This window comes from Oncorhynchus tshawytscha, linkage group LG05, assembly GCF_018296145.1.
Source record: "Oncorhynchus tshawytscha isolate Ot180627B linkage group LG05, Otsh_v2.0, whole genome shotgun sequence".
Classification (NCBI taxonomy): Eukaryota; Metazoa; Chordata; class Actinopteri; order Salmoniformes; family Salmonidae; genus Oncorhynchus; species Oncorhynchus tshawytscha.
Window position 1 is genome coordinate 57926026 of NC_056433.1, and position 25588 is coordinate 57951613.

General features: G+C 41.2%; 1 protein-coding gene across 1 annotated transcript in view; it reads left to right on the forward strand.

Annotated features, from left to right (window-relative positions):
- Nucleotides 1-25588, forward strand: part of LOC112251572 (ephrin type-B receptor 1-like) — a 200872-nt gene that overhangs the window by 48688 nt on the left and 126596 nt on the right. Inside the window, exon 2 of the mRNA XM_042322148.1 lies at nucleotides 797-861. Coding sequence (XP_042178082.1) covers nucleotides 797-861 — 65 coding nt within the window. The remainder of the gene's footprint in view (nucleotides 1-796; nucleotides 862-25588) is intronic.

A 25588-nucleotide genomic window follows, 5' to 3' on the forward strand; every position in this document is an offset into this window, starting at 1 on the left:
AAATGGCTGCTGTTATTGACTGATTACATTTGAAAAATATATATAAATTGTGGGGAAATGACACCAATAGCCACAAAACAGCACATTTTGGTCTATGTGAGCTGTGTTAGTTGTTGTTGCATTTGAACCCCTTCAAGCCAGGTGTGGCTGTTGGCATGCACCGGTGTTTGTATACCTGCTGATGCGTTATCACGGATGTGATCAATATTTCCTGGGCCATCAATATTTAATACACTCCTCTGCAGAAATCACCCACCATTACCTATTGATCAGTCACAGCCCAGACCGTGTGAAAACAACACACTTCCAAGGGCAGCAGTTTGCACAGAGAATGGTGCTAACTGAAAGTCCACAGAGAATGGTTTGTATATACTGTACCATGCCTCTTATCCCAAACAAAAGTGTTGGTTATCTCCCACTTTTCCTCCAAGAGTGTCAAGAGTGTGGCCTCTCTTCAGACCCAGAGCCTGTTAGAAGTGGAGAGGTGATGGATCACCCTATGTCTCTGAGTCAGAGTTTGACAGTAGTGAAATGTGTAGAGAAGGTGTCATCCAGTAAGAACTGTCAAACATTGGTCTGATTCTGTCTGGACCGTTGGTAAATGGCTGATATACATTTGCAGTAATGAGACATTGAAGCTTTAGCTCATATCAATGGTTTTCAATGGACTGAGAAAAAAAAAGTGCATTATGGAAAACGTGAAGGGGGTGAGGTGTTTCACTGTAACAGGTGTTTGCATTACATTGGTAGTAGCAGACATGTGTATTACATTTCTTGCTCTTTGTCTCTTCTACAGAGACAGTGATGGACACGCGGACGGCCACAGCGGAGCTGGGTTGGATAGCTTATCCTGCCTCTGGGGTAAGACCACTCCTCATCTAGACCTCATTTAAACACTCACCAACCACCCTCTCCTTCCCTCTCATTGGCATCTACACTTATCCACAATCTCAAAAAGCTTCCCTGAAAGTTGAGTGGTAGAGTGTATTGTTGATGCCACAGTGAGATGAATGGCCAAAGAAAGTGTTCAGATACCCATAGTCTGCTCTCAGAGCCTAACAACACACTCTCCAGCTAACGAGCTCACTTCATTCTGCTGCCCCATGACTGACTGGCTCACAGACAGCCATCTCTGGGAGATGTAGTGATTTGTGACCATGTCTTCTTCCTCTTATAAACATATTTGTCATTCATAGGCGCTGGCTGGCAGATTGGTTCTGAGCTGTAGTTTTCTGAGCCACGTTAAGTGGAAAGACAGAATGTGCATCCCCTGTGTCTCATGCAATCAGGAGAAATAATGTATTGCACCGTCAGTGTGTGTACCCCAAGGGAATACTTTAGTTTGAGCACACTTAGATTCCAATTTCAAGCCTGCCAACAGCTTAATTAAAACACTTATATCTCGTTCTGAACAATTAAGTTCTACTTATGTGCTACAATAAGTGAAACATTAAACACCAGAATTGGCCAAATCCAGATGAGGAAAATAAATGCCAGAGGTCCTTGTTTGCATGAACAGTTGTGAGAGCTTTAATGTGTAATTATTTACACACAAGATTAGATTCTGTTGAATGTATGTGCATGCCATTAAGATTCATTCAAATTCACAAGACAATGCCATATTCATATTGACAGATTGACATTTATCGTGATTTAAAAAAGTTCAAACATAAAAAGTCTCGTACTTCGATGATGTTACGTTTGTCGTTTGAATGAGGAGATCAAGGTGCAGCGTGGTAGGCGAACATCTTACTTTTATTCAAATGAACACCGAAAAAACAACTAAATACAAAATTAACTTAAAGTTCTGCAGGCTACACAGCAACTATACAAAATCAAGATCCCACTAACTAAGGTGGGAAAAAGGCTGCCTAAGTATAATCCCCAATCGGAGACAACGATAGACAGCTGCCTCTGATGGGGAATCATACCAGGCCAACATAGAAGATACAACAGATTGCCCACCCTAGTCACACCCTGACCTAACCAAATAGAGAATAAAAAGGCTAAAAAGGTCAGGGTGTGACAGATGATTACAGAAACCAATTTCATTTTTATTTTATTTTAGATTAAAAGTATTTTCAACCAGTGTGTTTTACAAAATGGAAAATGTATAATTTTCTGCCAAATGAGACACATTTAGGCCCTTAAGGTTTGTTGTTTATGGTAATGTGATTAATGAGATTAATTTAAATGAATGTAGATTATATGCAGCAATGTTTTAATCTATTGCAATTGTGCATGGTTTCAGGCCGCCCTCTGTCAATGAGTCATTTGTAAATAATGAGTAATTCTCTGAAAGCTGCCACAGGTCTTAGTCATGACCACAATTATTTCATTAGGATATTATGTTCATTTGACAGGCAGAAAATGGCATTACAAATATGACTGGAAACTCTGCCAACTATACTGTCAACAGAAAGAGAATATATAATAATGAGGTTCTAAGAGATGGTTGAATGTGGGGTTGTATGTAGAATATGTACATGCAGAATGTATATTTAACAGATAGGTACACACTGTTTGGCTCTGCATTAGCTTTGATCCTGCTGCAACCAGAACCTTGCATACAGACAAGCACTGTCTTTCTGTGCATAGATGACAGTGTTTAGAAATGGTCCCTCTCTGTTTTTAACAGAAAAAAATGTGTTTTTCTATAGTCACTTACTCATATGGACACTGAGTCACTATCAATAACAGAGGGAGATGAGGAGATAGCAAGGGCTTTCAAAACCAAGAAAATGGAGGGTCAGTGATGTTTCCTCCTTTTAGATAGATCGTGTGTGGTGAAACATAGGCAGGTTCCCAGAGCTAGATGCTCTACTATAGTAAACATTTAGTGGGTCAGAGAGAAACACTGAATAGAGCTGGGTTTTGGTGGAGAGGTTCAGATTCTTCTAGCCATATATGTGAAGTGGAGACTCGCAAGGGTCATAGTTCATTTGCTAGTTTGAGAGAGAAAATTGTGCACCTACCCAAATGGTTATAATTTAATGCTCGCCCATGTTATAGTTGTTAAAAAATTAACATGGTTGAGCTATGGAAGACATGCCAAAGTATCTGATAATGTTTAATGCAAAACTGGTCCTTCTGTGCAAATAAAACTCCATCATGACCATTAATTAACCTTTTGCTGAGTATCTATTTGATTGCATACCGTAAATGACTCCTGGTTGTCTGATGATGCTATTACTGTAAGTTCCTACAGAGTTGGAGTCAGATTTCTCATTTCAAATTGAGAGAGCATATTCATTTCACGATGGCTTGTCATTGTAATTGAATTGTACACTTCTTGGCAATCACCGTGACATTATGAATCATTCAGTTCAAAAGAGAACACTCACACATACATACCACTCTCACAAAGGGAAAAGTCTCCTGTTAATGTCTACATGAGTAAAAGAGACACGTTAAGATAGTAGTATACAATGCATTTGGAAATTATCCAGACTCCTTGACTTTTTCCACATTTTCTTACATTACAGCCTTATTCTAAATTTTTTTTTTTTGTCAAATAAATCCCCATAAATCTACACACAATACCACAGAATGACGAAGCGATTACAGGTTTTTAGAAATTTTAGCAAATGTATTTAAAATAAAAAACAGATACTTTATTTCCATAAGTATTCAGACCCTTTGCTATGAGATTCGAAATTGAGCTCAGGTGTGTCCTGTTTCCATTGATCATCCTTGAGATGTTTCTATAACGTGATTGGAGACCACCTGTGGTAAACTCAATTGATTGGACATGATTTGGAAAGGCACACACCTGTTTATATAAGGTCCAACAGTTGACAGTGCATGTCAGAGCATAAACCAATCCATAAGGTCGAGGGAATTGTCCGTAGAGCTCCAAGACAGGATTGTGTCGAGGCACAGATCAGGGGAAGGTTACCAAAAAATGTCAGCAGCTTTTGAAGGTTCCCAAGAACACAGTGGCCACCATCATTCTTAAATGAAAGAAGTTTACAACCACCAAGACTCTTCCTAGAGCTGGCCACCTGGCCAAACTGACCAACCAGTGGCCAGACGGAAACCACTCCTCAGTAAAAGGCACATGACAGCCCATTTGGAGTTTGCCAAAAGGCACCTAAAGGAATCTCAGACCATGACAAATAAGATTCTCTGGTCTGATGAAACCAAGATTGAACTCTTTGACTTGAATGCCAAGCGTCACGTCTGGAAGAAACCTGCCGTTATCCCTACAGTGAGGCATAGTGGTGGCAGCATCATGCTGTGAGGATGGTTTTCAGCGACAGGGACTGGGAGACAAGTCAGGATCGAGGGAAAGATGAATGGAGCAAAGTAGAGAGAAATCTCAGATGAGAACCTGTTCGACCACTCAGGACCTCAGATTGGGGCAAAGGTTCAACTTCCAACATGATAACGACCCTAAGCACACAGCCAAGACAACGCGGGAGTAGCTTCGGGACAAGACTCTGAATGTCCTTGAGCGGCCCAGCCAGAGACCGGATTTGAACCCGGTCGAACATCTCTGGAGAGACCTGAAAATAGCTGTGCAGCGATGCTCCCCATCCAACCTGACAGAGCTTGAAAGGATCTGCAGAGAAGAATGGGAGAAACTCCCCAAATACAGGTGTGCCAAGCTTGTAGCATCATACCCAAGAAGACTATGCTGTAATCACTGCCTCTTCATCAAAGTGCTGAGTAAAGGGATCTGAACACTTATGCAAAATGTGACATTTCAGTAAAACAAAAGATGCATAGCAAAAATTTTGAAAACATGTTTTTCATTATGGGGTATTGTGTGTAGATTGATGAGGGGGAAAAAACAATTTAATCAATTTTAGAATAAGGCTGTAACATAACAAAATTTGGGAAAAGTCAAAGGGTCTGAATACTTTCCGAATGTACTATATCTCAATACTACATATACAGTATGTAGCCTATAATTGTGCTCCATATTTATTTAATCTGAGCTTTTTTTTCTCTCTCTGGCATATAGATCACAAAAGAGAGCAGAGAATGTAGTAATATGGAGTGATAGGCTATTATGGCATGATAGGAAGGAGAGGATCTTAAATCATTATCTTTTTTTCCCATAGGCCCCTAAGCTCACACTAACAGCAGTATATTGTTGTATGCGGAGGTCAGTGTGAGTGCAGGTGAGGAGGGGTAATCTAATGGAAAACCACCTTAAAGTATTCTTGTGTGAGAGAGTAGGAGGAGATACTTTAGGAGCAGGAGGCATTGGGGGAAGAGGGGATAGGGGGAGGGGGTTCACAGTGGATATCACACAGATGCTACATGGGCACTCAGCTGCACTGAAAGTCCAGGTGTGGGGTTGTGCAGAGGGCAGGTGGTGGTTGTGGTGGTCATGGGTTAAGGGAGGGCATCGCTGATCTTTATGTAGATGCTCATAGGTGTATCATGACTGAAATATATCAAACCGTTTGGGGTTTTCAGTGAAAGAAGACCATATAAGAGGCTGAATTAGGCCCAGTACATTCTCCTGGTCAGGGCAAGGCTCTGTAGACACAACATATATCTGGGGGTTACTTGGGTACACAGTCTTTTCTCTGATCCTTAATGGGCTGTGTTCCACATGGAGTCAGAGGCCTGCTGCTATTCTCATCCTCCCCTTCCAGAAAAAATGAATACAGTGCCTTGCGAAAGTATTCGGCCCCCTTGAACTTTGCGACCTTTTTCCACATTTCAGGCTTCAAACATAAAGATATTAAACTGTATTTTTTTGTGAAGAATCAACAACAAGTGGGACACAATCAAGAAGTGGAACGACATTTATTGGATATTTCAAACTTTTTTAACAAATCAAAAACTGAAAAATTGGGCGTGCAAAATTATTCAGCCCCTTTACTTTCAGTGCAGCAAACTCTCTCCAGAAGTTCAGTGAGGATCTCTGAATGATCCAATGTTGACCTAAATGACTAATGATGATAAATACAATCCACCTGTGTGTAATCAAGTCTCCGTATAAATGCACCTGCACTGTGATAGTCTCAGAGGTCCGTTAAAAGCGCAGAGAGCATCATGAAGAACAAGGAACACACCAGGCAGGTCCGAGATACTGTTGTGAAGAAGTTTAAAGCCGGATTTGGATACAAAAAGATTTCCCAAGCTTTAAACATCCCAAGGAGCACTGTGCAAGCGATAATATTGAAATGGAAGGAGTATCAGACCACTGCAAATCTACCAAGACCTGGCCGTCCCTCTAAACTTTCAGCTCATACAAGGAGAAGATTGATCAGAGATGCAGCCAAGAGGCCCATGATCACTCTGGATGAACTGCAGAGATCTACAGCTGAGGTGGGAGACTCTGTCCATAGGACAACAATCAGTCTTATATTGCACAAATCTGGCCTTTATGGAAGAGTGGCAAGAAGAAAGCCATTTCTTAAAGATATCCATAAAAAGTGTTGTTTAAAGTTTGCCACAAGCCACCTGGGAGACACACCAAACATGTGGAAGAAGGTGCTCTGGTCAGATGAAACCAAAATTGAACTTTTTGGCAACAATGCAAAACGTTATGTTTGGCATAAAAGCAACACAGCTCATCACCCTGAACACACCATCCCCACTGTCAAACATGGTGGTGGCAGCATCATGGTTTGGGCCTGCTTTTCTTCCGCAGGGACAGGGAAGGTGGTTAAAATTGATGGGAAGATGGATGGAGCCAAATACAGGACCATTCTGGAAGAAAACCTGATGGAGTCTGCAAAAGACCTGAGACTGGGACGGAGATTTGTCTTCCAACAAGACAATGATCCAAAACATAAAGCAAAATTTACAATGGAATGGTTACAAAAATAAACATATCCAGGTGTTAGAATGGCCAAGTCAAAGTCCAGACCTGAATCCAATCGAGAATCTGTGGAAAGAACTGAAAACTGCTGTTCACAAATGCTCTCCATCCAACCTCACTGAGCTCGAGCTGTTTTGCAAGGAGGAATGGGAAAAAATGTCAGTCTCTCGATGTGCAAAACTGATAGAGACATACCCCAAGCAACTTACAGCTGTAATCGCAGCAAAAGGTGGCGCTACAAAGTATTAACTTAAGGGGGCTGAATAATTTTGCACGCCCAATTTTTCAGTTTTTGATTTGTTAAAAAAGTTTGAAATATCCAATAAATGTTGTTCCACTTCATGATTGTGTCCCACTTGTTGATTCTTCACAAAAAATACAGTTTTATATCTTTATGTTTGAAGCCTGAAATGTGGCAAAAGGTCGCAAAGTTCAAGGGGGCCAAATACTTTCGCAAGGCACTGTATCTGACAGATAATCCCTGCCCATTCCTCCCCATGGAAATACTGGACTGCTCATGCACCTGTTTAATTTACTATGGAAATTACTCAATTGAGAAGCTGTGTAAGTATGTGTTTGCACACGCACTCGTACTCATCCATGCGTGCCAATGTACCTGTTCACGTGCATACGGGCTTGTTGGGTGTGTACTGGATGTACAGAGATTTAGGTGAGTGTGAGAAAGGAGTGGGAACAGAGGAGACCGCCTGTGGAGAGCCTGTATCATCCCTTCATCATCCCTCCATCCTCTGATCCACCGGGAGGACTCCCTATGGAGTCAAGAGTGTATCCCTCGCTCACATTCCCACCACACTCTCCTCCTCTGCACCTAGCTCTTCTTATGAAGTCTGCTCTCTGCCTCCCCAAAAACATGCCCAACATGGATGTTGCTCATTACATGGTTGACGTGTAATAAAATCAGAAGTTAGATATGACTGAACTTCCAGCCTCTTGTTTACGTTACACAAACATTTAGAGCCTGGTTTTACTTTAGTCAAGAACCCATTGTAATTGTATCTAATATATTCTACCACTACATACATAATATACACTGAGTGTACAGCTTCTACCCTCAAGCCATAAGACTCCTGAACATCTAATCAAGTGGCTTCTCAGACTATTTGTATTGTCCCCCTCCCATCTTTTACACCGCTGCTACTCTCTGTTGTTATCATCTATTCATACTCACTTTAATAACTCTACCTACATGTACATATTACCTCAATTACCTCGACTAAACGGTGCCCCCGCACATTGACTCTGTACCGGTACTCCCTGTATATAGTCTCGCTATTATTATTTTACTGCTGCTCTTTAATTACTTGTTACTTTTATTTTTTATTCTTATTCGTTTAAAAAAATATATATATATACTACCATTCAAAAGTTTGGGGTCACTTAGTAATGTCCTTGTTTTCCATGAAAAAATACATAATGTGAGTTGCAAAATGAATAGGAAATATAGTCAAGATGTCGACAAGGTTATAAATAATGATCTTTAATTGAAATAATAATTGTGTCCTTCCAACTTTGCTTGTCATTGTGTCCTCCAATAATTGTGTCCTCCATTTGCAGCAATTACAGCCTTGCAGTCTTTTGTCATTCTAGTTGTCAATTCGTTGAGTATTATGAAGAGATTGGCACTTCTTACGTACCATGCGGTTAAGCTGCTCCCACAACAGCTCAATAGGGTTGAGATCTGTTGGCTGTGCTGGCTACTCCATTATAGACAGAATACCAGCTGACTGCTTCTTTCCTAAATAGTTCTTGTATAGTTTGGAGCTGTGCTTTGGGTCATTGTCCTGCTGTAGGAGGAAATTGGCTCCAATTTAACGCCGTCCACAGGGTATGACAAGGGTATGACATGGTGTTGCAAAATGGAGCGATAGCCGTCCTTCTTCTAGATCCCTTTTACCCTGTACAAATCTCCCACATTACCATCACCAAACCACTCCTCCAGCCTCTTTTCATTTTTTCTACATCTCACGAATGTTCTTCTTTTGTAATCCGACCACCTCAAACTTAGATTTGTCTGTCCATAACACTTTTTTCAATTTTCCTCTGTCCAGTGTGTTCTTTTGCCCATCTTAATCTTTTTTTTTTCTTCCCTTCTTAGATATGTATGTGTGCTTTTTCTTTGCAACTCTGTCTAGAAGGCCAGCAACCCGGAATCACCTCTTCACTGTTGACGTTGAGACTGGTGTTTTGCGGGTACTATTTAATGAAGCTGCCAGTTTAGCACTCTAATGTACTTGTCCTCTTGCTCAGTTGTGCACTGGGGCCTCCCACTCCTCTTTCTATTCTGGTTAGACCAGTTTGCTCTGTTCTGTGAAGGCAGTAGTACACAGCGTTGTATGAGATCTTCAGTTGTCAATTTCTCGCATGGAATAGTCTTCCTTTCTCAGAACAAGACTAGATGGACGAGTTTCAGAAGAAAGTTATTTGTTTCTGGCCATTTTGAGCCTGTAATTGAACCCACAAATGCTGTGTCTCCAGATACTCAACTAGTCTAAATGTAACAGTATAACTTTAGTCTGACCCCTCGCCCATACCCGGGCTCAAACCAGGGACCCTCTGCACACATCAACAACTGACACCCACGAAGCATCGTCACTCCACAAAAGCCGCGGACCCTTGCAGAGCAAAGGGAACCACTATTTCAAGGTCTCAAAGCGAGTGACGTCACCGATTGACACGCTATTAGCGCGCACCACCGCTAACTAGCTAGCCATTTCACATCGGTTACATAAAGAAGGCCAGTTTTATTGCTTATTTAATTAGCACAACAGTTTTCAGCTGTGCTAACATAATTGCAAAAGGGTTTTCTAATGATCAATTAGCTTTTTAAAATTATAAACTTGGATTAGCTAACACAACGTGCCATTGAAACAGAAGTGATGTTTGATGATAATGGGCCTCTGTACGCCTATGTAGATATTCCATTAAAAATCTGCCGTTTCCAGCTACAATAGTCATTTACAACATTAACAATGTCTACACTGCATTTCTGATCAATTTGAAGTAATTTTAAATGGATGAAAAAATGTGCTTTTCTTTCAAAATTTTTAAGTGACCCCAAACCTTTGAACGGTAGTGTATATATACTCTTTTTTTTTTTTACTGCGTTGTTGGTTAGGAGCTCGTAAGTAAGCATTTCACTGTAAGGTCTACCTACACCTGTTGTATTCGGCACATGTGACTAATAAAAATTTGATTTGAAAACATTAAGAACACCTTTCTAATATTGAGTTGCACCCCTCCACACTCTTTTGCCCTCAGAACAGCCTCAAATTCTTGACACAAACCGGTGCGCCTGACACCTACTACCATACCCCTTTCAAAGGTACTTAAATATTTTTTCTTGCCCATTCACCCTCAAAATGGCACACATACACAATCCATGTCTGAATTGGCTCAAGGCTTAAAAATCCTTCTTTAACTGGTCTCTTCCCCTTCATCTACAATGATTGAAATGGGATCAATAAGGGATCATAGCTTTCACCTGGTCAGTCTATGTCATGGAAAGATCATAATGTTTGATATAATCAGCAATTACTGTTCCTTACATGTTTTTCAGAAAATCCGGCACATCTTTACAGATTTTCAGATCTGTAAAGACCAGAGCATATTGAGTACTCTGTTTTTGAGCTATCTAATTTGAATATTTGTGACTTTAAACTCTAACTCCTACCTTTCTGTCTTTGAGCCCACACAGTACCTCTCTGCTGTGATATGCTGCTGGCCCGTATGAGTGGGAACAAACTGTTCTAAAACCCTGCTGTGTTCAAATGTCTTTTTGGTGTTACATTCATCATTCCTTATACAGCAATCTTCCTATTTATTATTTAAGACAGAACATCGAGAGGAACATATACTGTCTTCTCACTAGAGTAGAGAGAACTTTTCAGCTATTTCCAAACTATCTAATCACACCTACCCCATCCCAGCATGTCTAAAGCGGCTATTAATATCTATACTAGGATTCCCTTCAAGTCGCTCAAAGCAGTAACCACCTTCCACCTCCTAAACCACGGCCCAGATTACAGTAATGAGGAGGTAGAGCACTCAAACAGAACCCCGTAGTTCACTAATTGAAACTACTGGGCTCTCCTGAATATTCCCTTTATTTTGTCTGTCTAAAATAGACACCTGGCTTTTAATCAGCGTCTGGCTGGGTTGGGTTGGGGAGCATTGGAGGTCTGGACTGTTTTCCCCTGCTGTTTCAGGAGAGCCTGTTGATTCAGTGTGTGGCGCTGCCTGCCTGCCGCTGACGGTCTCATTATCACGTCTCTCCTATTCTCTGCTTCTCCTCCGCTCATAGTCACACAGACGGAGGAATCCTGGGAGAGAAGGTGGGGCAGGAGGAGAGAGAACGTTAGGGAGGGAGGGCAATGTGACTGGAACAAGGATGAACACAGAGGCCAAGAGGAAAGACAGGGTCCAAGTCTGATCATTCATGTTCACTGACTGAAACACACAGCTTTTACAGTACCATACAGTGGAGGCTCCTCAGAGGGCGAAATGGGAGGACCATCCTTCTCACTGAATTTAATTTTAAAAAAATAATTGTAAAACATTTAAAAAGTTATCATTTTTAGATAAAACTATACTAAAATATATTCACGTCACCAAATAACTGATTAAAATACACTGTTTTGCCATCAAGGTCTACAATAGCCTCAACAGCATCTGTAGGGTAGCACCATGGTGTAGCCAGAGGACAGCTAGCTTCCGTCCTCCTCTGGGTTCATTGACTTCAATACAAAACCTAAGAGGCTCATGGTTCTCAACCTTCAATAGATGTACACAGTAATTCTGACAAATTCCTGAGGACGTCCTCCAACCTACAAAAGGATCAGAGTACTGAAAGCATAAGCTATCTAGCACTGCAGTGCATAACATGTGGTGAGTTGTTGGCTCAAAGAGAGAGAAAGTCAATAGTTTTGAACAAATGAATTTCTTACAAAAGGAAGGAGAAGTGAGAGAGTGAGTTTCACGTACTTAGCTAGCAAATACAGATAGCTAGTTTGCCTACTTAAAAACCCTGCTCAAACAGAGGAATGCTATTTTAGTTAGCTGGCTATGACTATCCAACAAAACACTGGAACTCAATGTAAGCTTTTGGTTTTACTAATTTATTGCCATGGGGCCCGCCTGTGTAAGTGCTAAACTGCTAACTGACTGTACACTGTAACGTTACTGCATGATTGTAGCAGGTTTACTGACATTAGTTCTATTAGCTATGTTTACTATGACATTACTTTAGCTAATATGATGACAGCGATGTAGGCTGTGTAATTGTTATGATATGGTTTGGCTTGGAAAGGTTTTTTTTGCCTGGTAACAAACAGCTGATGTGTTGTGCATTGAAGTCAAGCAAAAGGAAAGGTGAGAGGAGGAGAGCGCATAGATACGAGAAGGAATACAACATGGCTGCTATGAAAGTGAACCATGTGTGATCAGGGGTGTATTCATTCCACCGATTCTGTTGAAAAAGCATTTCTTAAACAGAAGCAAACAGATCGAAATGGGGATACCTGAATTTGTCCAATAGAAACTCTCGTTTGCAACTGTTGGACTAGTGATTATACCCTAGATCAGCTAAACGCAGGCAAGAGTGTGCAAGGTGGTATTGAATGTGTCACTGTCTATCCATGTGTTACTGTCTGTCACCTCAAAATTTTCTCTAGACCTGTGTGCACCTACGTTGTCAACTTTCATTCATAGATTGTAGAATCCTCATATAGTAGCCTAAACCTATCGCTGTTGCATTGAAGTGGGTGAATGGAATATGAATGACAGTCATCCAATATGCTGTAATAGAAATATGGCCTCCCGAGTGGCACTGCATCGGAGATCTGGAGGCGTCACTTTGTTCCCGGTCTGTGTTGCAGCCGGCCGCGACCAGGAGACCCATGAGGTGGCACGCAATTGGCCCATTGTCGTCCGGGTTAGGGAAGGTTTGGCTGGCTGTGATGTCCTTGTCCCACCACACTCTAGCATCGCACTGTGGCGGCCGGGCGCATGCACGCTGACATCAATCATCAGCTGTACGGTGTTTCCTCTGACACATTGGTGCGGCTTGCTTCCGGATTAAGCGAGCAGTGTGTCAAGAAGCAGTGCGGCTTGGCAGTGGTCGTGTATTGGAGGATGAATGGCTCTCGACCTTCGCCTCTCCAGAGTCCGTACTGGAGTTGCAGCGATGGGACAAGACTGTAACTACCAATTGGATATCAAAAAAGTGGTAAAATAAAATATATAAATCCCTCATCTTAAAAAGGCACAGACCGCCACTGATATCACACCATAGTAAGGTATGCTGTATATGTATGGATTTTGTTATAGTATACAGTTGAAATCGGAAGTTTACTTACACTCAGGTTGGAGTCATTAAAACTCCATCCTGAGTGTAAAACAATTGTTTACAGAAAGATGATTTCACTTAAAATTCACTGCATCACAATTCCAGTGGGTCAGAAGTTTACATACACTAAGTTGACTGTGCCTTTAAACAGCTTGGACAATTCCAGAAAGTGATGTCATTGCTTTAGAAGCTTCTGGTAGGCTAATTGACATAATTTGAGTCAATTGGAGGTGTACCTGTGGATGTATTTCAAGGCCTACCTTCAAACTCCGTGCCTCTTTGCTTGACATCATGGGAAAATCAAAAGAAATCAGCCAAGCCAAAATTGAAGACCTCCACAAGTCTGGTTCATTCTTGGGAGCAATTTCCAAACGCCTGAAGGTACCACGTTCATCTGTACAAACAAGTGTACGCAAGTATAAACACCATGGGACCACGCAGCCATCATACAACTCAGGAAGGAGACGTGTTCTGTCTCCTAGAGATGAACGTACTTTGGTGCGAAAAGTGCAAATCAATCCCAGAACAACAGCAAAAGACCCTGTGAAGAGTTTAAACTGAGTTTAAATGTATTTGGCTAAGGTGTATGTAAACTTCCGACTTCAACTATACCTGTCAGGATGGAGGAATGTTTCAAGTATAGCTATATCTGGCATTCTTTTACACAAGATCTGAAGATTGTTTTGTGCTAGAGATCTAAATATGGTCTGTTTTTATTATGTACAGTATGTCTCCTCAGATTTGAGTGCTTTCAAAAGGTTGCAAGTCTGGATGTTCAAAGTAAAGACATTTATCAGGAAAGGTTCAGAACTTGTACAGGTTCGGTAATGGTGTGATAAACATATTGCACAGACATAACACCCTTCTATGACACAAAAGTGGTGATCCTAACTGACCTAAGACAGGGAATTTTTACTAGGATTAAATGTCAGGAATTGTGAAACTGAATTTAAATGTATTTGGCTAAGGTGTATGTAAACGTCTGACTTCAAATATGTACATACCATAGTATCCCTTCTTAATGTAATATGTTTCAATTGTTCACTCATATGCTTTTACACATTAGTTCTCTAAATAATATCTGTGTGGGTCTTATGTTGTAGAAATGCATACAGCAGCGGGACCAGATAAGTGAATTACCACTGAGGTGTGGCAGGATGCCCCATTATTTCCCTTATGCACCAGAACCAATGAGGTTCAGCTGAATGCTCTGTTATTTTTACCTAGTGGGGCCGAGACAATGAGGTGCCATGCGATGCTCTATCTATCTGAGAGGAGCACAGAGAGGAAATGACATACACAACCACACACAGGTCGTTCCATTTTAAAGAGCTCAAGAAGGTGGTTGTCGAAATCCTCTTTCTCAGATTATTCACCTAATAGCAGGAACAGCACCATCTAGTGGTCAGAACCTTGTAATATCAGGATGTACAATGGGACATAAACCTACCAACTTCTATGACTAATTTCTCTGAACAGGGGGATAAAAACATCACCAAATTCACTGAGAATACATAACATAGGATGAAGAAACAATACTCCAAGCCACAGTTCCATACTACTTGTCAGACATATTTGTTTATTTTAATTTATTGAACCTTTATTTAACTTGGTAAGTCAGTTAAGAACAAATTCTTATTTACAATGATGGCCTACCAAAAGGCCTCCCACGGGGAGGGGGGCTGGGATAAAAAAAATAAAAAATGAATAGAAAATATAGGATTAAACACACATCATGACAAGAGAGACCTAAGACAACAACATCAGCAACACATGACAACAACATGGTAGCAATACAACATGGCAGCAGCACAACATGGTAGCAGCACAAAACATGGTACAAACATTATTGGGCACAGACAACAGCACAAAGGGCAAGAAGGTAGACACAACAACACATCACGCAAAGCAGCCACAACTGTCAGTAAGAGTGTCCATGATTGAGTCTTTGAATGAAGAGATTGAGATAAAAAATTGTCCAGTTTGCGTGTTTATTGCAGCTCGTTCCAGTCGCTAGCTGCAGCAAACTGAAAAGACGAGCTACCCAGGGATGTGTGTGGTTTGGGGACCTTTAACAGAATGTGACTGGCAGAACGGGGATGGTATGTGGAGGATGAAGGCTGCAGTAGATATCTCAGACAGGGGGAGTGAGGCCTAAGAGGGTTTTATAAATATGCATCAACCAGTGGGTCTTGCGATGGGTATACAGAGATGATCAGTTTACAGAGGTGTATAGAGTGCAGTGATGTGTCCTATAAGGAGCATTGGTGGGAAATCTGATGGTGAATGGTGAAAAACATCTAGCCGCTCGATCACCCTTACCTGCCGATCTACAGTGCCTTGCGAAAGTATTCGGCCCCCTTGAACTTTGCGACCTTTTGCCACATTTCAGGCTTCAAACATAAAGATATAAAACTGTATTTTTTTGTGAAGAATCAACAACAAGTGGGACACAATCATGAAGTGGAACGACATTTATTGGATATTTCAAACTTTTTTAACAAATCAAAAACTGAAAAATTGGGCGTGCAAAATTATTCAGCCCCCTTAAGTTAATACTTTGTAGCGCCACCTTTTGCTGCGATTACAGCTGTAAGTCGCTTGGGGTATGTCTCTATCAGTTTTGCACATCGAGAGACTGAAATTTTTTCCCATTCCTCCTTGCAAAACAGCTCGAGCTCAGTGAGGTTGGATGGAGAGCATTTGTGAACAGCAGTTTTCAGTTCTTTCCACAGATTCTCGATTGGATTCAGGTCTGGACTTTGACTTGGCCATTCTAACACCTGGATATGTTTCTTTTTGTAACCATTCCATTGTAGATTTTGCTTTATGTTTTGGATCATTGTCTTGTTGGAAGACAAATCTCCGTCCCAGTCTCAGGTCTTTTGCAGACTCCATCAGGTTTTCTTCCAGAATGGTCCTGTATTTGGCTCCATCCATCTTCCCATCAATTTTAACCACCTTCCCTGTCCCTGCTGAAGAAAAGCAGGCCCAAACCATGATGCTGCCACCACCATGTTTGACAGTGGGGATGGTGTGTTCAGGGTGATGAGCTGTGTTGCTTTTATGCCAAACATAACGTTTTGCATTGTTGCCAAAAAGTTCAATTTTGGTTTCATCTGACCAGAGCACCTTCTTCCACATGTTTGGTGTGTCTCCCAGGTGGCTTGTGGCAAACTTTAAACGACACTTTTTATGGATATCTTTAAGAAATGGCTTTCTTCTTGCCACTCTTCCATAATGGCCAGATTTGTGCAATAAACAACTGATTGTTGTCCTATGGACAGAGTCTCCCACCTCAGCTGTAGATCTCTGCAGTTCATCCAGAGTGATCATGGGCCCCTTGGCTGCATCACTGATCAATCTTCTCCTTGTATGAGCTGAAAGTTTAGAGGGACGGCCAGGTCTTGGTAGATTTGCAGTGGTCTGATACTCCTTTCATTTCAATATTATCACTTGCACAGTGCTCCTTGGGATGTTTAAAGCTTGGGAAATATTTTTGTATCCAAATCCGGCTTTAAACTTCTTCACAACAGTATCTCGGACCTGCCTGGTGTGTTCCTTGTTCTTCATGATGCTCTCTGCGCTTTTAACGGACCTCTGAGACTATCACAGTGCAGGTGCATTTATACGGAGACTTGATTACACACAGGTGGATTGTATTTATCATCATTAGTCATTTAGGTCAACATTGGATCATTCAGAGATCCTCACTGAACTTCTGGAGAGAGTTTGCTGCACTGAAAGTAAAGGGGCTGAATAATTTTGCACGCCCAATTTTTCAGTTTTTGATTTGTTAAAAAAGTTTGAAATATCCAATAAATGTCGTTCCACTTCATGATTGTGTCCCACTTGTTGTTGATTCTTCACAAAAAAATACAGTTTAATATCTTTATGTTTGAAGCCTGAAATGTGGCAAAAGGTCGCAAAGTTCAAGGGGGCCGAATACTTTCGCAAGGCACTGTATAAATTACTTCTCCGTAATCTAGCATAGGTAGGATGGTCATCTGAATCAGGGATAGTTTGGCAGCTGAGTTGAAAGAGGAGCGATTACAATAGAGGAAACCACATCTAGATGTAACTTTGGCCTGCAGCTTTGATATGTGCTGAGAGAAGGACAGTGTACCATCTAGCAATGCTCCCAAGTACTCGTATGAGGTGACTAACTCAAGCTCTAAACCCTCAGATGTAGTAATCACACCTGTGAGGAGAGGGACATTCTTCTTACCAAACCACATGACCTTTGTTTTGGAGGTGTTCAGAACAAGGTTAAGGGCAGAGAAAGCTTGTTGGACACTAAGAAAGCTTTGTTGTAGAACTTTTAAACACAAAATCTGGGGAGGGGCCAGCTGAGTATAAGACTGTATCATCTGCATATAAATGGATTAGAGAGCTCAGGCAGTAGGAAGCTATGTTGTTTATGTAAATTGAGAAGAGCATGGGGCCTAGGATTGAGCCTTGGGGTACTTCCTTGGTGACAGGCAGTGGCTGAGATAGATGTTCTGACTTTATAAACTGCACTTTTTGAGAGAGGTAGTTAGCAAACCAGCCCAAAGACCTCTCAGAGACACCAATACTCCTTAGCCGAACCACTTGAATGGAATTGTCTACTGTATCAAAAGCTTTAGCCAAGTCAATAAAAATAGCATCACAACATTGCGTAGAATCAAGGGCAATGGTGACATCATTGAGGACCTTTAAGATTGCATACCAGAGATAATGCTATAGATGTCAAGAAAGGCAGTCAGTTGATTATTGACATGTTTTTCGATAAACTGGGCAAAATTGAAAAAGGCCTGTAACAGTTAGGATCAGCTTGATCTCCCCCTTTAAATAAAGGACGAACCGTGGCTGCCTTCCAAGCAATGAGCACCTCCCCAGAGAGGAGAGACGGGTTAAAAAAGTTCAGAGATAGGCTTGGCAATGATAGGGGTAGCAACCTTAAAGAAGAAAGGTTCTAAACGATCTGAACCAGATGTTTTTTGGGGTCAAGTTTAAGGAGCGGAGGGAGGGAGAAAGGTAGGGAGAAACTTTGTAGCGGGGCAGGGGAAAAAAGAGGGAGGAGCATCGGGGCTAGTCACATTAGAAGGGGTGGGAGATGAGGACATGTTGGATGGGCAAGAAGGCATGGTTGAGTCAAATACGAATCCTGACTTAATGAAGTGGTGATTTAAAGAGCTCTGCCATGTGCTTCTTGTCACATTAAGGGACATGTGCAGCTGTGGGGAGGAGGGTTTATTCTCCAGGTCTTTAACTTCTTACGGCTGAAATCCCGTTAACGGGATCGATTTGACAGCAGCCAGTGAAAGTGCAGGGCGCCAAACTCAAACAACAGAAATCTCATAATTAAAATTCCTCAAACATACAAGTATTATACACCATTTTAAAGATAAACTTGTTGTTAATCCCACCACAGTGTCCGATTTCATAAAGGCTTTACAGCGAAAGCACACCATATGATTATGTTAGGTCAGCACCTAGTCACAGAATAAAACAGCAATTTTTCCAGCCAAAGAGAGAAGCAGAAATAGACAAAATTAATCACTAACCTTTGATGATCTTCATCAGATGACACTCATAGGACTTCATGTTACACAATACATGTATGTTTTGTTTGATAAAGTTCATATTTATATCCAAAAATCTCAGTTTACATTGGCGCTTTATGTTCAGTAATGTTTTGCTTCCAAAACATCCAGTGATTTTGCAGAGAGCCACATCCATTTACAGAAATACTCATCATAAATTTTGATGAAAATACAAGTGTTATACATGGAATTAAAGATCTACTTCTCCTTAGTGCAACCACTGTGTCAGATTTCAAAAAAAGCTTTACTGAAAAAGCACACCATGCAATAATCTGAGTACAGCGCTCAGAGACCAAAACAAGCCATGTTGTGGAGTCAACAGAAGTCAGAAATAGCATTATAAATATTCACTTACCTTTGATGATCTTCATCGGAATGCACTCCCAGGAATCCCAGTTCCACAAAGTTTTGTTCGATAAAGTCCATTTATGTCCAAATACCTCCTTTTTGTTAGTGCGTTTAGTTCACAAATCCAAATTCACAAGGCGCAGGCACTTGTTCCATTACAGTTCGTAGAAACATGTCAGGATGTTTTTATCATAAATCTTCAATAATATTCCAATCGGACAATTCCTTTGTCTTTAGAAAGGAAAAGGAAAAGAGCTCGTGCTCACGGCCGCACGCGAGACTGAGCTCATGGCATTCTGCCAGACACCTGACTCAAACAGCTCTTATTCGCTCCCCCTTCACAGTAGAAGCCTGAAACAAGGTTATAAACACTACTGACATCTAGTGGAAGCCTTAAGAAGTGCAATCGGACCAAATTTTACACTGTATATTGAATAGGCAAAGACTTGAAAACCTACAAACCTCAGATTTCCCACTTCCTGGTTGGATTTCTTCTCTGGTTTTTGCCTGCCATATGAGATCTGTTATACTCAGACATCATTCAAACTGTTTTAGAAACTTCAGAGTGTTTTCTATCAAAACCGACTAATAATAATGCACAACGCATCACCGGGGGCAAACTACCTGCCCTCCAGGACACCTACACCACCCGATGCTACAGGAAGGCCATAAAGATCATCAAGGACATCAACCACCCGAGCCACTGCCTGTTCACCCCGCTGTCATCCAGAAGGCGAGGTCAGTACAGGTGCATCAAAGCTGGGACCGAGAGACTGAAAAACAGCTTCTATCTCAAGGCCATCAGACTGTTAAACAGCCACCACTAACATTGAGTGGCTACTGCCAACACACTGTCAATGACACTGACTCTACTCCAGCCACTTTAATAATGGGAATTGATGGGAAATGATGTAAATATATCACTAGCCACTTTAAACAATGCTACCTTATATAATGTTACTTACCCTACATTATTCATCTCATATGCATACGTAGATACTGTACTCTATATCATCGACTGCATCCTTATGTAATACATGTATCACTAGCCACTTTAACTATGCCACTTGGTTTACATACTCATCTCATATGTATATACTGTACTCGATATCATCTACTGTATCTTGCCTATGCTGCTCTGTACCATCACTCATTCATATATCCTTATGTACATATTCTTTATCCCCTTACACTGTGTATAAGACAGTAGTTTTTTTGGAATTGTTAGTTAGATTACTTGTTCGTTATTACTGCATTGTCGGAACTAGAAGCACAAGCATTTCGCTACACTCGCATTAACATCTGCTAACCATGTGTATGTGACAAATAAAATTTGATTTGATTTGATTAATATGCATCTTAGCGTCTGGGCCTGAGTAGCAGGCAGTTTACTCTGGGCACCGTATTCATCCAAGCTACTCAATACTGCCCCCCAGCCATAAGAAGTTAATCGTTTTCCAGAACTTCTTGGGATTGGACCCACAGAGAGAGAACTGCTCCTTAAAGTAACTAACTTTGGCCAGTCAGCCTGACTGTGCGTGTACCGAGCCTTTCGCCAAATGCAAGATCACGGTCGAACTAGTGCCTGAACTTGTTTTTAATGATCATTTACTTTATGGGGACATGTTTGTTAACAATACACTGGAAATATTTTTAAAAAAGTCCAAGTTTCTCTGACATCCACCCCCTCAAGCTGATTCTAGACAATTTTACTGAGGCCAGTTCATGAAGGAAGGCTTGCTCATTAAAGTTTTTTAGCAAGCATCTATGACAAATCAGGACAGGTCGTTTCATTGAGCAGCCATTATGAACACAGGTTGTAAAACAGTGATTACTCAGGTCATTACAGAAAACACCAGTCTAATACCTATCAGTATTATTTGTGAGGATAACATCAAGGAGAGTAGCCCTTTCTGGGTGTTTAGAGTCGTACCTTGTGGGATTGGTAATAATCTGAGGAAGATTGAGGGAGTCCCATTGCTTTAGGACTTGTTCAGGTGGTTTAAGCATGTCCCAGTTTAGGTCACCTAGCAGGACAAATTCAGACTTAGTGTAAGGGGCCAGGAGGGAGCTTAGTGCAGGTAGGGTACAGGCCAGTGCTGATGGAGGACGATAGAGAACTGCTACTTTATATTTGTTGTTAGGGTGGGATTGGTGTAGATTGTGGGGGTCTGTGGGTGGTTTTTGACCAATTCTTTATATTCCTCATGTCTTACTCATTGTTAGAAAAAACGTTTTGTCCAAATTGGATGTTAGGTACTGTATTAATTGAACATTATATGAATCCTATCAATTAAAATCTGAGATCAAATTATGTTTGAACAAAATAATGTTGCAGGAATGCTAATCTTTTCTCGTTCTAACTACAGAAACGATTTAAAAGAAATCTGATATGGTGGGTGTCATGGCTTGCTGAAATGACATGGAAACACACACACAAACATAAACAGAGAGAGAGAGACAGACACTGCATCTGTTCCCAGAGCTGCTTTGTTCTCTCTCAGAAGAACATTCATCCATCCACCCCCATTCTCTCTTTACCTACCTGCCTGCTTGGCTAAGAGGTGATGGGGACAATAAAATAGCAAGGTGGGTGTTACATAAGTATAATACATAATATAGCCAGAGGGGAAACCGCCTAACTTAATCATCACCACTGATTGGGTTTGCTGGGACGCTCATGACAAGGACATGACAGGCTGTTGTTAGAATCCCAATGGACACTCTGCTTTCTGTTTGGGCTTCTGTTAAAGATAGAGGAACCGACAGCCTAGTAAGGAGGTTCCCGGAGTACTTAATCAATCTGTATAGCCTAGATCAGGTGCAAAAATAGGTGGTATTTATTTACAGTGCAGGTAATAGAGAAGACTGGATCCAGAGATGTAGTCTATTTATAAAATCGCAAAAATTATTAAAAATAGTTGTTGACGATTAAAAAAAACATGCAATATTACTAGTGCTGATAGATTACTTTAATAAAATATTTGTTTTACTTGATGACTTTATTTCATTCCAAGTCATCATCTCCTCTCTATAGAGCTGCTGCTAAGGCATACTTTTATGACTTTTATGACTATCAGTCACTTAGATCATGTATTTTCAGGTAGAGATACCTCACAAAGCATCTGCTTTCTATCCCTCTCGCGCGTTCTCTCTTGTCTCTGTCGACGAAGTCTCAATGTCTACTCCACACAGACCAGACAGGTAAGCGGGTGCTCAATGGGTTATGGTAATTGTAGTAAATTACCACATTTTCTGAGCTAAACTATGTAGAATATTGGCCTGTTGGAAACCACAAGTCCCTAATACATCATACTGTTCGGCTTTATCTGATTTATCTCTACAGAAACTGAGCATCGAGCACACAGGAGAAGAAAAAAAACGAACAAAATGGAATTCAAATAATTGAACTGACATTTAATTAGTTATTTAAAAAACGAAAAATAACTGATATTTCAGTTAATCGCTCAGCTCTAAATATTATAGAGGACAAAGGCAAAAGCACCTCAAAAACAAGGTAAATTGCCCATAAACTCACGCCTCTAAGTGGCAGAGCTGTATACCTGCACAAGTAGCTCTTTATGAATGAGGAGAATGGCATTCTTAAAGGACCTGCCCTAACCTGGCATAAACCATTTTACGTTGTTTCAAGTTTTAATGTCACATGCACAAGTACTGTGAAATTCCTTTCTTGCTAACTCAAATCCCAACAATGCAATAATTAATAACAATGTAATACTGGAAAAAAACACGAGAAATAAGAAGAAATATGAACACAGGAAGTAAGTAAGCATACTATATACAGGGTCAGTTCCAATATCATGTTTACAATGTGCAGGGATACTGGAGTGATGGAGGTAGATATGTATAGGGGTAAGGTGACAGGGATATACTGGAGTGGTGGAGGTAGATACACTATATATACAGAAATATGTGGACACCCCTTAAAATTTGGGGATTCAGCTAGTTCAGCCACACCCGTTGCTGACAGGTGTATAATATCGAGCACACGGCCATGCAATCTCAATAGACAAACTTTGTCAGTAGAATGGCCTTACTGAAGAGCTCACTGACTTTCCATGTGGCACAGTCATACAGTAGGATGCCACCTTTCCAACAAGTCAGTTTGTCAAATTTCTGTCCTGCTACAGTTACCCCGGTCAACTGTAAGTGCTGTAATTGTGAAGTGGAAATGTCTAGGAGCAACAATGGCTCAGTCGTGAAGTGGTAGGCCACACAAGCTCAAAGAACGGGACTACCGAGTGCTGAAGCATGTAGCGTGAAAAAATTGTCTGTCCTGGCGTGTAATTTTTTATCTATAACCTAAAAAATATTGCAGTTTTGAAACTACAGTAAAAGTGCAGTAATTGCTGTCGACTGGTATTTTGGATGCAGTAATTTCAGAATAACTGCAGTGTACTATAGTTGAAATGCAGTAATACTGCACTATAACTGCAATTATATTGCACTCTAACTGCAGTTACAGTATACTACAGTATACCACAGTTATACCGCACTCTGACTGCAATCTTTTTTTCATAAGGGACGTTGCAATAAAAAATGTTTGATTTGACTAGCGACAGGGGTTATGAGCCTGAGACTATGATGAATTCCAGGACAGTAGGATTCCCTGAGATAGGTTCGGCTCAAGCTGTTTGATTGGCGTTTGGTACCAACGGTTATTTCTTTTATACGGTCCCAGGGAGAGTTGGAGGAAGAACTCCCAATACAGTTTCCTTCTGTTTGTCACGTCTCTGCGTCTCATTCCTAGGATTTCGTCAGTGAATAGGTACAGCCTTTCACAGTTAATTATCCTATCCTGCTACGTTAATTCTCCTATCCTACTACGTTCATTCTCCTAACCTGCTATGTTAGTTCTCCTAACCTGCTAATTTAATTCTCCTAATCTGGTACATTAGTTCTCCTAACCCGTTACGTAACAAACCATCCGTCCCGACAAACCATCAGTATCTCCACACAGGGTATGACCCATGAAAACGCATTAAGAAACAAAAAAACATCACTCAATCAAAACAGTCTCATTATTACACACCTTTATAACACGATTCCCACATGGCCATATTTCAATGATACAGCTTAAGGAAGAGATGCAAACACCTGTTCTAATTAGCTATCTAGCATCTCCGAACACCTGTGTGTGGAACATTGTCAGGACAGTGGATGCTTGGCACAGTTGTTGTGGCACAGCACTTGAAATTAATGTTGCTGTCAGACACATAGTCAGACATTAGTCTGGAATGCTGTGAAAATAGGTCATCTGTGGATGGTAGAGACATGGAGGGTCCCCTTAGCTTGGCTCTAGCTGCGCTGAGCACCCCTACCCCTCGCTTGCTCTCTTTGGCTGGAATCTGGCTGTATTAATGTCTGCTTGGTGTTGAAAGGGACAGGTCGCTCTAATTCTGATGAATGGTCATCCCAGGGAAGAGGGGCAGAGCGAAGGAGAGACACTGAGAAAAAAGATACGGTTTAATTTGTGTCAGGGCTCTCCGTAAACTCATTAATCATCTCAGCTCTCTGTGATCTAGTCCTCTTCCTGGCTGCTGTTTCAACAGGATCTCCCACAATGCACCGCTTCAGTTCTCCCCAGTAGCCACAACTCACCACATTACCTCCTGTTTCACACAACCCTCATCTATTGCACACACACACACACACACACACACACACACACACACACACACACACACACGACAGTGTATCTATCTCACCTCCCTAAAGAAGGCCTGGATAGTTGGATAAAACAATAGCTCTCAGGGATGATGGTGTGTAGGGTACTCTCCACTAGTGTTTCTGTATTCATGCATTCCATCATCTGCCAGACTGTGGGCTGCTATGGCCAATCCACATCCAGTGTACCCTCTCTTGGTCCATGGTAAGTCTCCTGTGGAGAAGTGGCCTTTCAACGTCATACCATTGGTACAGTACATCATAATATTGCACATATACTTCAAACAGGTACACACACACACACACACAAAACACACAAACATTTCTGTTATGATTATAAAGAATTGACCAGTGGTGTTAATGCACAGTAGCAGTGATCCTGGTCCGTCACATAAATGATAATGTGTGAATTAATGGTGTAGGGAAAGCATTGACTGTGTTTAAGGCCTATCAGTGCTTTATGGCTGGCTCACAGCCCCCTAACGTGTGTGTACTGCTTTAAATGCTGACTCCATTACCTAGGCAGCTCGTTCTGATGCGATGGGCCATCGTTTCTCTAAGGCTTTAATTCAATACCTTGTATAATCCTGCGTCTGTAATGCACCAAATGTCCTAATGTGGTGAGGCCTTGCTCAGTCATGCCTGCGCAAGATTGATTTCAGTTGGGCCACTTATCTGTGGTAGACTGGCTGTGTCTGAGTGGATTGTGGGCCGCTAACAGCCAATACCAGCGTTCAGAGAGGTATATTAATACACTGGGAAATGGAGGGAAAACATATGCAGGGCCATACTCTCGGTCTCTCTCACTATCAC